This window comes from Mastomys coucha, unplaced genomic scaffold (genome assembly GCF_008632895.1).
Source record: "Mastomys coucha isolate ucsf_1 unplaced genomic scaffold, UCSF_Mcou_1 pScaffold18, whole genome shotgun sequence".
In the NCBI taxonomy this organism is placed as follows: domain Eukaryota; kingdom Metazoa; phylum Chordata; class Mammalia; order Rodentia; family Muridae; genus Mastomys; species Mastomys coucha.
The window spans coordinates 73,810,375-73,827,902 of record NW_022196900.1 but is presented as its reverse complement, the minus strand read 5'-3'; the positions used below and the strand labels follow the sequence as shown (position 1 = coordinate 73,827,902).

General features: G+C 41.2%; 1 protein-coding gene across 3 annotated transcripts in view; it reads right to left on the bottom strand.

Moving 5' to 3' along the window:
- Positions 1-17,528, bottom strand: part of Pik3r3 (phosphoinositide-3-kinase regulatory subunit 3) — a 71,128-nt gene that overhangs the window by 11,365 nt on the left and 42,235 nt on the right. For all 3 annotated transcript variants that reach the window (XM_031378281.1, XM_031378282.1, XM_031378283.1), the window contains 4 exons: positions 8,662-8,842; positions 7,073-7,198; positions 2,867-3,009; positions 1,914-2,090 (listed from right to left, as the gene is read on the bottom strand). In XM_031378281.1, the coding sequence (XP_031234141.1) occupies positions 1,914-2,090; positions 2,867-3,009; positions 7,073-7,198; positions 8,662-8,842 (627 nt within the window). The remainder of the gene's footprint in view (positions 1-1,913; positions 2,091-2,866; positions 3,010-7,072; positions 7,199-8,661; positions 8,843-17,528) is intronic.

The window sequence follows — 17,528 nt, the reverse complement described above, 5'->3', positions numbered from 1 at the left end:
AAAAAAAAAAAAAAAAAAAAAAAAAAAACGGTCTCAGCTAGTCCAAGCTAGTGACTAAAGCAGGACTGAGACTTCTGGATTTTCCTGTCTCTGCCTCCAAAGTACTGGGATCACAAATGCATGTCACCACGTCTGCAATGGCCTGAATCCTTCTCTTCAAACTCAAGATCTGTGTCTGGACACCATCAATGGTTCGTGTCCTCCTAAAGTTCACATGTTCAAATCTTAACCCCAATACAATGGTATTTTAAAAAGAGGCAGGCTAGAGCCCTTGTCACCAGGATGGCTGTCCTAAGCCAAGAAGCTGGAGAAGCTCCGAGAGCACCACAGTGCACCTGTGTACAGCACGAGTGCAGGCTACATACTTACATAAAATGAATAAATCTAAAAAAAAAAAAAAAAAAAGGAATGGATTTGTGGATTTGGGAGCTGGAAAGAGAGCAGTTCAGAGCATAGGCTGCCCGGTTTCTATTCCTAGTACCCACGACATGCAGGCAAAATACTCATACACATAAAAATAAAGAAAAAATGTTAAACCACTGGTTTTCATTACTCAAAGGATCTCAAGTACCTACTAAATACAGACTTTTTACTTTAAACACAAAATTTCCTTTTTTATAGATACACTTTTTACATTTGGAGCAAGAGGCATGGCCCTGAATAGTATAGTGGGTGGGTCTGACGTTGCTTGTATTATAATGCTAAACGCTGGCTCTCAAGATCTGGTTACCCCAGTGAGCAGATCCTTCATGCACACCAAGGGTGCTGTGTAAACCTTGCTCCCCAGTCTGACTGGCCACTAAAGGACTAGAGCCTAAGATTGGGCAGTAGAGGGAGAAGGGTGGGGCTTGAGGATCGAGTGAGAGGGTTGCAGGTAGAAAGAAGGGGAAAAGAAGAAAGGACACCAAGCACAGAGGAGGCCACCAGGAGAGAGATGCAAGAAGGCACATGGTCAGGACACACAGCAGGGAACAAGGGACAGATGGTGGGAAATAAGTTACAATAGCTCCAAACCTGCCCAATTTAGGCTTATGGCTTATAAATAAAATATCTGCTCTGTGTGTCTTTTACACAGGCTAGATAGAATGATTAATTCCATTTCCAAGTCAAAGAAATTTACAGGGGTTGGTTCTTGCTTTCTACCATGTGGGTTGCTTGAAGTCAGGTTGTCAAACTTGGTGGCCTTTACCACTGAACCATCTTGCCAGCACTCTCTCTCTCTCTCTCTCTCTCTCTCAAACAGTGTCTCTCATACACATATGAGTGTCTCGTGTAGTCCAGGCTAGCCTCAAACTTGCTATGTAGTTGAGGTTGGCCTTGAATTTGTGGCCCTCCTGCCTCTACCTCCTGAGTACTGAGATTACAGACATGTATCCTTTCTTAAGCATAAACTCCTTTAAGGAACTACCTGTTCTATTTACTTAGTTGTAGAATTTATCCTTAGGGTATAATTCTACTGTGATTCCACCATAAAACTAGTTTCTAGGTTTTTTTTTTTAAGATTTATTTATTCATTTTATGTATTTCAGACACACCAGAGCCACTGTCTTCAGACACACCAGAAGAGGGCATTGGCTCCCATTACAGCACCATGTGGGTGCTAGAAACCTGGGTCCTCTGGAAGAACAGCATGAGGTCTTGACCACAGAGCCTCCTCTCCAGTCTCAATATGTAATTTTTATTCTGTAACACTTTGCTAATTTCATATGAGAGTTCCCAAGTATTTACATGAAGTAGAACACTATATTCTGGCTTAATTAGTGCCATTCTGGGCTCTCCTCCTACTAAAGAGCCCATTCCTAAATTTGTACATATTATACCTTCTGGTTCTCAAGTTCTTCTCCCATTGATGACACTTGTAGTTCCAGTCCTGCACTAACCCTAGTGTGTCCCTCAGCGCTCACACTACTCACACAAGATGCTGATCCCGGATCTTACGCAGCTGGATCAGGTCAGGTTTGATGCTATTCATTTTTTTATCTATTTCCCGGTTGTCCAAAGCTTGTTTCTTCAAGTCCTGCTCAAGACGCACTTTGCTATCATGAATCTCACCAAGACGTAATTTCAATTTATCATAATTCATCATAATTCTGTGAAAATACATGACATATTAAGTCTAAAATAACAACAGAAGCAGGAAGGTCATGAAGCATAAACAGGGTCCTAATATCATGTTGGGTTTGTTTGTTTGTGATTGTTTGTTTGACACAGGGTCTCATTGTGCTACACAGGCTGGCCTTGAATCCTGTTGCCTCAGCCTCTGGAACAAGTGAGATTATACAGACACATGTCATTACTCCCAGCTAGTACTGTAGAGCATGACTACACTAGCCGTAAGAATTGGGGTATATCAGGGAAAAATAAGCCACCATGTCTATTCTTAGTGAGTTAGCAATTCAGTGGGCATATGTTATATTAGGATCAGGACCAAACACTGTATGAACACTGACAAAACACCCCTAAACAGTACGAGGTACTGGGGAGACTTTCCTGTAAAAGGTCATATCTAACCTAAGTCCTACAAAATGGGTAAGAATTAAGAATTTACAGAATGGTGGTGCATGCCTTTAATCCCAGCACTTGGGAGGCAGAGGCAGGTGGATTTCTGAGTTCGAGGCCAGCCTGGTCTACAGAGTGAGTTCCAGGACAGCCAAGGCTACACAGAGAAACCCTGTCTCGAAAAAAACAAAAAAAGAATTTATAGAGATAAAACACATAGAAGAGATGCCCTTTGGTACCATTAGTGTGAATAGCCAGTAGTTCCATATAACATTTGCAGCTTGAGGGGGTAAAAACAAACAAGACAGAAAAGCATCACTGAAGAATAGTCTGTTTCAGTCTTGCATGAGGTATTAAGTACACTCACCGCTCAATCTCTTTCTCATTCCCCTCTCTGCGAAACCGCTCAATATAGTCTTTACTGTGTTGTTCTTGAGTATGACACTGCTCCTCAAATATTTTAATTGTTTCATTAAAGGCTTCAATAGCAGTCCTCTTCATTTGTATTTCCTACAGGAGGAAAAAAAAAACAATATACACACTTAAGGGCTTAACTCTGGTTCAGTGTACTTCTCAGAAAAGTAATGATTGCACAAAAACTTCCAAAAAGAATAATTACAATTCTCCCAGGCCAAGCAGAATCAAACCACTACAGATGGCTATCCTGAATACTTATAGTTCTATAAGTTTTCACTGATAGGATAGTTTTTCAGTGAATAGTTATTAAGAACACACTACACCAGAAGTACTTACCTGATAGGCAATAAGAGAATTTATGAAACTGAAGCCTCTCACCCAGAACATGGATGACCTGAACACCTGATCCTCCCGCCTCCAACTTCCAAGTGCTGAGATGCACACATTTGTCACTATGCCTGGCCAATACATTCAATTTATTATTAAATAAAGATGCCAACCGGGCCTTACTGAGATGATAGCATCTGTCTGAGCAGGGTAGAAGAGGGTTGTCCAGGTTTTTTTTTGTTTTGTTTTTTTGGTTTTTTTTTTGAGGAAGCCGAGCAGTGGTGGCACACGCCTTTAGTCCCAGCACTTGGGAGGCAGAGGCAGGTGGATTTCTGAGTTGGAGGCCAGCCTGATCTACAGAGTGAGTCCAGGTACAGCCAGGGCTACACAGAGAAACCCTGTCTCGAAAAACCAAAAAAAAAAAAAAAGAAAAAAAGAAAAAAAGAAAAAGTTTTTGAGGCAAACCGTAAGCCAATGCAAACACTGCAAGGTAGAAAGCAGGTGTAGTAAAGCAAGAGTCCTAAAGCTGGAGAAGACACAGTTCAATGTTCTAAGAAGGAATGTCTAGGCCAAGATGGCTCAGTGAGAAAAAACATCTGACACCAAGCTTGATGACCTGAATTTGGTGCCAGGACTCACATGATAAAAGAAGAAAATCAAGTCCTGAAAGCTGTCCTCTGACCTCCACATATGCTTCCATATGCACACAGACATACACACAAATAAATAAATAAAAATGTAATTTGAAAAAAAAACAACAACATTAAGTGGCAGTGGTGGTGCATACCTTGATCCAAGCACTTGGGAGGCAGAGGCAGGCAGATTTCTGAGTTCAAGGCCAGACCTGGTCTACAGAGTGAGTTCCAGGACAGCCAGGGATATACAGAGAAACCCTGTCTCAAAAAAGAAGGGGGCAGACAGGAACAGAGATGCATAATAGTAGTTGTTTATGTAATATTACAAAGATTTTTAGCTTTAAATGAACCCAATTATATACCTAATAGGCATAATAAAGAACATTCCACACAGTAAGAATAGAATATATATAATTCTTAAATAAAAATATAATCCAAATATTATATCCAAAATATGTCACATTAGGCCACAAAACAAGTTTTAGTAAGTTTTATCTTATTTTTTTCAGGTTTATTTAATTTTATGTGTATGAGTGGCATGCACGTATACATGTGCACCACATTTGTGCCCAGTGCCAAACACTCTATAGGTCAGGAGAAGGGATTAGATTCCCTGGCAGTATAGTTAAAAATTGTTGTGAGTGCCATTGAGTATTGGGAGCCAAACCCAAAGCCTTTGCAAGAACCAATGCCCTTACCTGGCTGCAGTCCTGCATGCCTTTAATCCCCACACTCTGGAGACAGAGGCAGGCCGGCCTGATCTACAGAGCGACTTCCAGGACAGTCAGGGCTACACAGAGAAAAATGGTCTCAAAACAAAACAGAACAACAAAAACAAGTGTTCTTAAATGCTGAGCCATCTCTCTAGCCTCAGGTTTTAATAAATTGTAAGACTACAATCATACAGGGAACCTTCTCTGATCCACAATGAGAAGAAAGTAGAAACCATAGAAGAAAAGCTAGAAAAGTCAGAGATATACAGAAATTAAATAACATGCTCTGAAACAACTAATGGTTCAAAAAATAAATGACAAAGGCTAGGTATGGTAGTGTATGTATTTCTTATCCCAGAAGCCTTGTGAATTGGTGGTAGACAGATCTCTGTGAACTCCAGGCTACCCTTATTAGAGTGAAGTTCCATGTTAGCCAGAGCTACCTACTCACCTCATAGAATAAGAATAATGTAAAATCAACAAATAAACGACAGGCAAGATTAGAAAATGCCTTGCGATACATAAGACCTAGGCACTTCATCTTATGGGACACCACAAAAGCAGTATCCAGAGTAATTTATAGATGTAAACACCTATAGTTAAAAACAGGAGAGTGGCTTACAGGGTGAGTTCCAGGACAAACAAGGCTACACAGAGAAACCCTGTCTCCAAAAATCAAAATCAAAAACAAAACAAAAGAATGGTAGAGAGGGACAGTAGTTCAAAGGTTCACTGGGTGTACTGGTCAGTTCTGTTAGCAGGACACAGGGTAGGGCTTTCTCAGAGGAGAAAACTTCATTGAGAACAGCCTACATCAGGCTGGCTGATGCATGTTACAGAGGAAGGTCTATGGGACATTTTCTGGATTAATAACTGGTACAGGAGGGCCCAGCACACTGTGGGAGGCACCACCTCAGAGCAGGTGTTCCTGGCTTGTTTAAAGCAGGCTAAGCAAGCCATGGGGAGCACACCAGCAAGCTGCATTCTTCTATGGTGTCTGCTTTAGTTCCTGCTCTGAGTTCCCCTCCTGATAGAATACAACTCTAAGATGAAAAGTCACCTCGCTGGAGAAAGGAAGCAATCGAGATGAGAAGAAAAAGGCAACCCAGCAAGGAATGATGGCACACCTGTAAGACCAGCACTCAAGATACAGGTAGAAGGGCCAGGAATACACTGGACTAAATGAGACTGAGTCGCAAAGAAACAAAAACAACAAAAGAAAGGAAGACAGCAAGGGCAGTGATGGCGCATGCCTTTAATCCCAGCACTTGGGAGGCAGAGGCAGGTGGATTTCTGAGTTCAAGGCCAGCCTGGAAAACGGAGTGAGTTCTAGGACAGCCTAGGCTATACAGAGAAACCCTGTCTCGAAAAACCAAAAAAAAAAAAAAGAAGAAGAAGAAAAGAAGGAAAGGGAAGAAAAGAAAAGTGAGGACATGAGATAGGAAGGGAGGGGAAATCAACAAAATCAAAAACTGTTCTTTAAAAAGATCAACAGAATCAACAAAACTTTAGTTTAAAATAAGTATTTTAAAAGACCCAAAGACAGGACGTTACTACCAACTTTATAAAAATAAATAGGAAGCCACTTTAAAGCAGAAAACTTTAGGCTGAAAAGATGGCTTGGTGGGTAAGAACATTTATTGTTCCTGAAGATGATCCATGTTTGATTCCCAGAACCTAAATGATGGTTCACAACCATCCACACCTCCAGTTCTGATGGCTTCTTCTAACCTCATGGGCACCAGGCATGCATGTGGTGCACAGACAAACATGTAAGCAAAACACATAAATAAATGTTTTTTGTCTTAAAAATCACAAAACCAGGTGGGCAAGGTGACACACACTTTTAATCCCAGCACTTGGGAGGCAGAGGCACGCAGATCTTTGACCTTAAGGCTAGCCTGGTCTACAGAGCGAGTTCCAGGTTAGCTGGGGCCCCACAGAGAAAGCCAGTGGGGAGGAGGGCTTTCTTTCTTACTAAAAATATGTGGTGACGGCTCATGTGAGATATGGAGAGCACAAAACAGAAAAAAAAACAAGAATCATGCTGACAGTAGAGCTGCTGACGCAGCCCTGTACTGCCATATAGACAAAAATTATTTTCTACCTGAGGAATTTGTCATTTTGCTAATTTTATCATTTATAACATTACCTAATTTTGAAAAAGGTTTTTGGAGACAGGTTCCCATGTATCCCAGATTAGCTCCAACTAGCTACACAGCTGAGGATGACCTTGAATTCTGATCCTCCTGCTTCCAACACCCCAGTAACAGGGATTAAAGGCTTGCACCACCACACCCAATTTAATATGATGCAAGGATCAAACCTAGGGCTTTGTGAATGATGGGAAACAATCCACTCTACCAGTCAAGCCCCATTCCTGACCCTCTGGGTTAATACTGACAGACAGCAGACAATCCAGCTGTTTGAGATCTACCAATCATGGATACTGCAAAGATCATCTAAAACAAGCGTTCTCACCTGTGACGTCCTGGTGTACTCTTCATACAGCCTGTCGTACTCTCTGCTCTTCTCCTGATACTGAGAGTGGAACTCTTGCAGGTTTTTACCTACTGCATCAATGTTATCTTCTTTTACCAACTGATCCTACACAGGCAGAAGAAAATAAAATGAAGTAACATTATTAATTCTGACATGTTTTTCCAGGTCTATTTACATTTACATTATATTTCAACTTTAGAAGTACTGTTTTGATAGCAAGCACCAAAAAATGCTGATTTTATAAAGATCTTGTTTTGTTTTGTTTCTTGAGATAGGGTCTTAGTATGTAGACCAGGCTGGCCTGAAACTGATAGTGATCCTCTGCCTCTCTAGTGCTGGGACTGAAGGCATGCACCATCCACCTGGCAAGAAAAACACTTTTTAGTTAGTGCTAAGATCAGATTTTAAGTCAGATAAAAATAACATTACAAAAATTAAGAAACATGAGGCTAGAGAGATGGCTCAGTGCTTAAGGGTACTGGCTGCTTTTCCAGAGAACCTAGGTTTGATTTCCAGCCCCCACGTGATAGCTAACAACCATCTGTAACTCTAGTTCCAGGAAATCTAATGCCCTCTTCTGGCCTCAGTGGGCACCAGGCACATATATGCACTCACAGGCAGACATGCCAGGCAGGCAAACCATTCAGACACAAAGTAAAATATAATAAAATGTTAAAAAGAGAGAAAGAAATAGGACTGGAGGAACTGGAGAGATGGCCCGTGTTTGGGAGTACTTGCTGCTCTTCAGAGCACTCCAGTTCACTGCCAGCATCCACACGCAGCAGCTTACGGCCGTCTGTTAACTCCAGCTCTACAAAATGTAATATCATGTCTTCGGTCTTTTCAGACACACACACTAGCACACATACATAAAACTTTTTAACTTAAAAGAAAAGAAATAGGGGTGGAGAGAGAGCTCAGTCGGTAAGTGCTTGCTACATAAACATGAAGATTTGAATCTGATGTTCAGCACCTACGTATAATGTGAGGTTTGGTGGCTCACACTTGAATCCCACTGCTAGGGAGGCAGAAATTGGTGGACTGGGTCACCTGGCTGATCAGTAAACCCTAGGTTTCAATGAGACTGACTCAAAACACAAAGGTGAATGGCTCCTGAGGACTAACACCTGAGATGACCTCTGGGCTCACATACATCCCACCCCCAAAAGGTGAGGTGTGATAGCAAAAGCCTAGAATCCCAGAACTCAGGAGACTGGAGCAGGAAGATCATAAGTTCAAGGTCACTGTCAGCTACGTAGTGATTTCAAAGCCAGCACACATACGTGAAACCCTATTTCAAAAAACAAAACCAAAAAAACTAAACTAATATATTTAAAACGTTACTCGAGAAAAATATCTTATTTTTTTCTTTTCCTTTTCTTGTCTTTTTGAGATAGTGTCTCACAAAGCCCTAGTTAGCCTGAAACTCACAGAGACCTACCTGCTTCTGCTAAGATTAAAGGCATGCCCCACCACACTCAGGATTAATTAGGAAAATAAATATAAACCAATAAGCCTAATAGAATAAAACTGTAGAAATAATCCTACAAGAATTCCTATGGTCATACCTGTTGGTATCTGGATACTGGATACATCAGCTTCACATCGAGTTTAGGATTGTACTGAGCAAGAGATTCGTGATGATAGTGGTTAATGAGCTCCACCACAGAATTAAACGTCAGAGGCTCAGAAAAGCCGTATTTACCATCCCGGTGATAGATCTTTATTAATTTATTATTTCCTCCCTTCCTGTGAACAACAAAACAATAATTGTAGCATTTTCCTCAAAGTTCTATTAAAACACTAATTTCATATGGAGATATAAAAACTTAGTTCACATCAAATAAATGTGTTATTTTGCTAATAAGCAGAGGTGGTAAAACAGCATATATAATTATGTGTTTAAAACTATATATTATTTTACATTATTTTCTTACTTTTGTTTTTATTTTGCTTTGTTTTGTTTTGTTTTGTTTGCGTTTTTATAACATTTCTATGTAGCCATGGCTGTCCTAGAACTTGCTTTGTGGTCTTGAACAGCTAAAATCTCCCTGCCTCTGCCTCCAAGCATAGGGCTATCCCACCTGGCCTAACTTCTTTTTTTGTTTTTGTTTTTTGTTTTTGTCTTTTTTTTCTCCTACTTCTTTTGCCCATAAAATACCCCAGTTATTAAAATTCAACACATCTGGGATGGGTATGGTGGTGTACATCTTTATTCTCGGGCAGAGGCAAGAGAATCTCTATGTGTTTAAGGCTACTCTGATCTACATAATGAATTCCAGAAAAGCCACGACTACATAGAGAGACTCTGTCTCAAAACAAATCAAAATAAAATACCCAAATCTATATAACAGTCAATATCAAGAAATTTAGTCTAAAATATTACTTAAAAATAACTAAAATGTAAGTAAATTGATTAATTTTTGTTATTTTGTGAATTTTTTTTAATTTTTCACGGAGAATAGAGTCAATTTCTGTCTTTGAACAGAAGCAGAAGCCGTCTCTATATAAATGGAATTATAAACATTTTTCTCACTATTACCAATACACTCAAGGCTCATATTACAGATATAATTTGATGCTTAAGTACCTTAGACCACCTTTATTTATTGAATTAAATCCAAATAATACCTTAAAGATCACTTCTAAAACAAGTTTGGTAGTACATGCCTATAAACTTGGGACTCTGAAGGAGAACCAAAAGTGTGAGCCCATTGTGTTTGGGCTACAAGGCCCTTCCCCAAAATGAAAATCAAAGAGAAGAAAAGAGGAAGAAATAGGGAAAAAGAAAAAAGGAATTTATGACTAAAATTAAAATGGCAATGTTTTATAAGCCCCACAAAGCACCATCTAAGCCCACACCAGGTTGATTTACCCTATAACAGCAAAGTACTGTGCTGCTCCATTCAGGTTTTCTAACAGCACCATGGTGTGGGGGAGGACTTATACACTTTATACTGTGCATTTACATGCTTGAAAAATGATCCACTGGGACTTGTGAAAGACTAAGTAAGATAGGCCTGAATCTATAGACTGGTTAAAATTCAAATTATTAGGTCAATATTTAGATGGATGATGAACTATTCATATAAACTGCGTATTACAAGGATCAACTAATGGTATGGGATTAGTATAGGTGTACACACACACACACACACACACACACACACACAGACAATAAATCCAAGATGGTCTGTCTCACTTAAAACTCATTCACATTAATGTGCTGAACATCTATAGAGGGTATGAAATCCTTGTGCTCATAGAAAAGCACTAGGAAAATCAGGAAAGGGGAGGCGGGTGTATACAGCTGTCTAACTCCCGGAAGGCTGGGAAAGTACATAGTTAATAACCTGGTGTGGTGGTTTGAATAAGAATGGTCTCCATAGAAAGGCTCATAGATTTGAATACTTGGTCACCAGGGAGTGGCACTATTTGAAAGAATTCAGAGATACGGCCTTGTTGGAGGAAGTGTGTCACTGTGGAGTGAGTTTTGTGGTTTCAGAAACCCATGCCAAGCCCAGTCTCTCTTCTTGCTGCCTTCAGCTCAAGATGGAGAACTTTCAAGTACTTCAACTCCATTTCTGCCTGCATGCTGCCATGCTCCCTGCTATGACAGTGGGTTAAACCTCAGAACCTGTAGGCCAGCTCCAATTAAATGTTTCCTTTATAAGACTTGCCTTGGTCATGGTGTCTGTCCACAGCAGTACAACACTGATGATCTCTGTTATCTGTAGGGCCTGTTTTGTTTTGTTTTTTTAAATATTTACTTATTTATGTATATGAGTGTTCTGTCTGCATGTTCATCTGCACACCATAAAAGAATCTGATTCTATTACAGAGGGTTGTGAGCCATCATGTGGTTTCAGGACATCTGGACGGGCAGCCAGCACTCATAACCACTGAGCCATCTCTCCAGGCCCCGAGACTATAATGTTTGTTTATCCCGGACTCTTGCTCCCTAGATCTCAAGCACTGCTGAGGAGTTTGATGCTTAGGATCAGGTGTGCTGATGCATGCCTGCAATCTCAGCAGGATCCCAGGAGGATCCTAAATTCAAGGTCATACCTGGCTATATAATGAGTATGAGGCCAACCTGGGCCATATGAGACCCTGACTTAAAACAACAAAACAATTAAAGAAATAATGGCAGATGCTTAGGAATCTTTTAAAGAGTGAGAGATAGTCATGATTGAATTTAGGATTTATTGCTCATTTAGTATGTTTTGAGTACTAACAGCATTTATACTCTTCTGAAAAGAGTAGAAAAGGCAACCGATCACAGCCCCTGCCCTGTAGTGAGAAGGAAGGAGTGAAGATGGGGAGACAGACAACACAGGACATTAAAAAAGAAATAAGCAGAGACAGCATCAGAGCTCATGAAGTGCTACACAAGGGAGCACAATGCCCTCGAGTGTGGAATGAGGAGACTCAGAAGGGCTTCTGAGGCAGTGGCTTCTGAAAGTTGGATTAGAAATCTCCAGCCAGAAAGGTGGACCCAGGGGAGAGAACAAAAATACAGAAGCAATCTGGGGGAAGATTTAATGCAAAGACCACTTTGTGGTTTGCTTACATTATCAAGAGGTTGAAATTAGAATGGAAACAAACACATAAAATAAATAAAACTTTAAAAATAAATAAAATAAAAAACAGGATGGAGACAAGCTTTATAGAAACTTAATGAGCCATGAGAAGGAATTTGAATTTTATTTCTAAGTGCAAAATGATTAGTAGATGATTATACACAGGGATGACATGATCCAGGCCTGATTGCACACTGCCCTATGATACTCCAGCTGTCATAGGACAAGACTTGAGATAAAAGGTTATGGAGAATTAAGACCAAAAGGAGCTTGGTAACAGTACTGGAAGAAGGTGAAAGTGATCATGGTTTGAATTTGCTAAGCTTAAGACTATGTGTTCCATTTGCAGAAATAGGAAAGTTGGGTCAGATTTCTTTTTTAATTTTTTTTAAGATCTATTTATTATTATATGTAAGTACACTGTAGTTGTCTTCATACACACCAGAAGAGGGCATCAGATCTCATTACAGATGGTTATGAGCCTCCATGTGGTTGCTGGGATTTGAACTCAGGACCTTCGGAAGAGCAGTCAGTGCTCTTAACCGCTGAGCCATCTCTCCAGCCCCTCTTTTTTAATTTTTAATTTTAGTTTTATGTGCCTTAGTGTTTTGCCTATATGTATGTCTGTGTGAGGATGTTGGATCCTCTGGAATTGGAATTACAGACAGTTGTAAGCCTCCACGTGGATGCTAGGAATTGAACCTGGAAAAACAGCCAGTGCTTTTAACTGCTGAGCTACCTCTTCAGCACCCAGATGTTTGTTTCTGTATATATGTGTGTATGCCACCTGTGTGTGGGTGCCTAAGGAGATCAGAGGAGAGCATCTGACCCCCTGGAGCTTCCCAATGTGGGTGCTGGGAACTGAACTCAGGTTCTCTGAAAGAACAGATAACAAGTACTCATTTTTTTTCCTAAGACAGGGTTTCTCTGTGTAACAGTCCTGGCTGTCCTGGAACTCACTCTGTAGACCAGGCTGGCCTTGAACTCAGAAATCCGCCTGCCTCTGCCTCCAAAGTGCTGTCACTGAAGGCATTTGCCATCACCACCTGGCAGTAGTCTCTGAGACATTTATTCAGTACACCTACTGCAACCTTTTTTGAGATAAGAATTGATTTTTAGCTCTCCAGAAATTTTAGGAAAAAATAGATCTTAAGATATATCTAAGCCGGGCAGTGGTGGTGCACGCCTTTAATCCCAGCACTTGGGAGGCAGAGGCAGGTGGATTTCTGAGTTCGAGGCCAGCCTGGTCTACAGAGTGAGTTCCAGGACAGCCAGGACTACACAGAGAAACCCTGTCTCAAAACAACAACAACAACAAAAAAGATATATCTAGAGATGGAGGTTTAATGCTTATGAGACCATATAGCACCCGAAAAAAAGAGCTAGGTACCATATGTGTAGAGCCAACACATATGTGAAATGTGAAACACAATTTCAGTGAAAGAATGTATAAAGTGCCAAGGGTAAAAACTGAGGCAGTTTTTTAAAGACAGTAATTATATAGCCAGAAAACAGACAAGAGAGGAATAAAGCCAAGAGCAACATCAACAGAGGCGTGGGGAAAAGGTGAGTTAGAAAGCAGGAGGCAATGATGGCACACACCTTCAGTCCCATATTTCTGAGTTCAAGGCCAGCCTGGTCTACAGTGACTTCTAGGCTAGTTGTAGCTACATAGTGAGAAGGTGTCTTGAAAAAAAGAATGGAAAACAGCGTCACCAGCATGCAGGGGCAGGTGGCTGGGGAGAGGAATCATCGGGTGACAGTGTTTGCTGCCAAGCCCAGTGACTTGAGTTCAGCCCTGGGCTCTACTGTATGGAAGGAAAGATAGATCCTGACAGTTATCCCATGACCTCCATAAGGAATGTCATACATGATCATCAGACATTTTCTTTCTAAAGATTTTTTTTTTTTTTTTTTTTTTTTTTTTTTTTTTTTTTTTTTTGGTTTTTTCGAGACAGGGTTTCTCTGTATAGTCCTGGCTGTCCTGGAGCTCACTCTGTAGACCAGGATGGCCTCGAACTCAGAAATCCACCTGCCTCTGTCTCCCAAGTGCTGGGACTAAAGGCGTGCGCCACCACCGCCCGGCTCTAAAGATTTGCTTATTTATTATATATGAGTACACTGTAACCGTCTTCAGACACACCAGAGGAGGGCATCAGATCACATTACAGATGGTTGTGAGCCACCATTGTGGTTGCTGGGAATTGAACTTAGGACCTCAGTGTTCTTTACCTCTAATCCATCTCTCTAGCTCCATACATTTTCTTTTTAAAGAAGAAAGGAGCTGGTGTTCCTGCTTAGATGGTAGTGATTGTCTGTACACATGAATCTCTACACTGGATCTCCAGAATGACATAAGCCGTATATATTAAGTTACAATATAAGACCAGAACTGAAGGTGGGGGCAGGACAGTCTGAGGGATATCCTTGGCTAACAGAGTTTACTGGCTGCCTAGCTACCTGAGATCCTCCCTAAAACCACAGTCACCACAACCCACAAAAGAGAAAGAGCAGGAAGAGAAGGAAGGACTGGGTCAAGGAGAAAGGGAAAGAGCATAGATTTGATAGAATTCCTGGTGCTCCTTGGATGGGAGAGATGAAGTGAAGCTAGATTGCAGAGAATGGGGTGAAGATGCTTTTCCATGAGGTAACCAGCATTTTAATTGGGTGAGGCGACTCAAGAAAGCCTTGAGTTAATTTCCAGAATCCATGTAAAAGTGGAAGGAGAGACCAGCAACATGTGTCATTCCTCCAGTAATATATATATATATATATATATATATATATATAGTGATATATTAAAAAACAAAAAGTGGTGCATACGGTTAATCGTAGTACTTGGGAGGCAGAGGCAGGCAGCTCTCTGAGTTCAAGGCCAGCCTGGTCTACAGAGCTAATTCCAGGACAAGTGATCTCCTGGAGCTGGAGTCACAGGTAGTTGTGGCTCCTGGAAATGGGAGTGAGTTTGGTTCCCAGCAGCTCCTTTCAGCAGCTCACAGCTTCCTATGAGTCCAGCTCCAGAGGGCTTGAAGCCTATGGCCTCATCAGACACTGCAAGTGTGAGTGTACACACACATGTAATTAAAAAGAAGCCTTTTTAAAAATGAAAGCCTTAATATAGTCTACAAGGTGTTTCGTAATCTTCTATTTCCTCTTACAGCACTCACTGTTCTCTCTTTTGGTCATTCAGCCCTCAAATCACTGGCCTCCTTACTGGGTTTAATTTAATTTTTTAAAGTTGGTGTTACTATGTAGCCCTGGCTGGCCTAGAACTTTCTATATAGAACAGGCTGGACTTGAACTCAAAAAATCTGCCTGTTTCTACCTCCTGAGTCCTGGAATTAAAGTTGTACACCACCACCACTCACTAACCTTTATTGTTTTTTTTTTTACTTTATTTACTTTGTCTCTCTGCATCTGTGTCATAGTGTGTTTGTAGAAGTCAGAGAGCGGGGCTGGCGAGATGGCTCAGCAGGTAAGAGCACTGACTGCTCTTCCAAAGGTCCTGAGTTCAAATCCCAGCAACCACATGGTGGCTCACAATCACCCATAATGAGATCTGATGCCCTCTTCTGGCACGGCTGAAGACAGCTACAGTGTACAATAATAATATACAGTGTATAATAATAAATAAATAAAAAAAAGTCAGAGAGCAACTTATGGGTGCTGTTTTTTTCCTTCTACTGAAGTAATAAAGTGAAAAACAGAGTTCTGGAGATGTAGAAATAAAGTTTCACAGTAAAATAAGAGAGCCATATTCCAGCTCCTGTAAGACACTGAGAAGCTGTGTTTCAGAGATAGCAAAGGACATGCTGTAAAACAAAGTTCTGGTGGTCAGAGTGTTGAGATAGAATGACCAGGCCATTCTGACTAATCTAAGTAAGGCCAAAACAAAAATAACTGGAGGTCGCAATGACGTTAAGGTCCACGAAAATGAGATTAGCAATTCTCAGAAGAATCCCCCAAACCCCTCCCTGTGGTGAATTTCTAAAAAGACCACAAACTGTCACCCTGACCTTGCTGACAACAATCCCCCTACCACCTAGTTACTCAGCCCCTTCCCAGAGACTTTTCAAGGCCAGGTGCAGAGCTGGATAGGGAAGCTGGCTGGCTAAGCCAAGAACAGCCCCCTGAGCAAGCCAACCAGTGCCTGATGAGATGCTTTGTCCTGTGTTCCGCCAACCAGAGTCAGCCAGCTAGCCCTGTTGCAGGAATCTGCCCTCTGTAAAGTACAAAAGATGTCTGCTTTCTGAATTTGAGGATGACCCTCCCTTGTGAGGGTGGGCAACCCCATGTATGTGGATTGATAAACCTCAGGTTATTGCAACGATCTATTGTCAATCTGTGTTGAGCCAAGTTTACTACACTACTAAGTAACAAGACAACTTCTAGAAAAACATCACATGACACAACTGATTTTTCAAAGAAACCAGAAATGTGCACTTCACTCTAGCTTGTGTCAAATTGGCATAGAGCTACTCAGTTCAGTAACATTTTACATCTAAACCATAACACAACCTATGAAACAAGTAAAGCAGCCTGAAAAAGAACTCTATTGGCCTAGAAAGAGGAAGGAATCCTCTCCTTCTCCTCCCTCTCCCTCCCACCCCCCCTAAGTATCAACCCCTCAGTGTCTGTGTAGTCCTGGCTGTCCTGAAACTCACTCTGTAGACCAGGCTGGCCTCAAACTCAGAAATCTGCTTGCCTCTGCCTCCCAAGTGCTGGGATTAAAGGCGTGCGCCACCACCAAGCTAAATTTGATTACTATTCTAAAATAAAATGGACTGCCTCTGAAGGAAGATCACAGGGTCCTTTTTTAAGTAATTCAAGGAAATTGACCCATGGAAACTAGTAAGGAATGAAGATTCCGTTAATTTTTTTAAAACTTTTTATTATATATACACACGAGTATTTTGTTTGCATGTGTGTATGTATTCCCTAAATACAACTGGCACTCACCAAAGTCAGAAGAGGGTGTCAGATTCCCAAGGACTGGAGTTATACATGGTTGGCTGTGAGCTGCCCGAGTCCTCTGCAGCCTGTGCTCTTAACCCCTGAGCTAACTCTCCATCCTAACTCCTTTTATCATCGAGTCCTAAAAGTGGTCCTAGACTAGACAGCACACTGCTTGACTTAGTTCCTGGAGAATACTGCAACTTCAGCTAAGTCACATAACCTTAAAAAACTATCCCATTTATTTATTCTCTCTCTCTCTCTCTCTCTCTTTCCCTCTCTCTCTCTCTCTCTCTCTCTCTCTCTCTCTCTCTCTCTCTCTCTCTCTCTCTCTCTCTCTCTCTCTCTGTGTGTGTGTGTATGTGTGTGTGTGTGTGTGTGTACACATGCTACTCGGTCTATGTGGAGGTGAGGGAACAACTTGTAGTGATAAGTTCCCTCCTACCATGCGTGTCCTGGAAAGCAAACTCAAAATATGAGGCATGGCAGCAAGTGCCTACCCGCTGACCCATCAGCCTGCCAGTTATATAACATTTACAGGCTTTTTCTCTTGAACATAACATAAATAACTTATTTTTAGGTAGGTATAACTAAAAATTTGAGGATGAAATACCATCTCAGTGAGATTAAAAACATTTTCTAGAGCCTCGCATGGTGGCACATGCCTTTAATCCCTGCACTCAGGAAGCAGAGGCAGGTGGATCTGAGTTTGTGGCCCATCTGATCTACAAAGTGAGTTCCAGAATAGCCAGGACAACACAGAGAAACCCTGTCTTGGAAAAAAGATCTAGGGGTCCAGTGAGAATGCTCGGTGGGTGAAGGCATTTACTGCACAAGCCTGGTTGCATGGTTTGCTTCATAGTACCCAATTAAAGGTGGAAAGAGAATTGAACCCACAA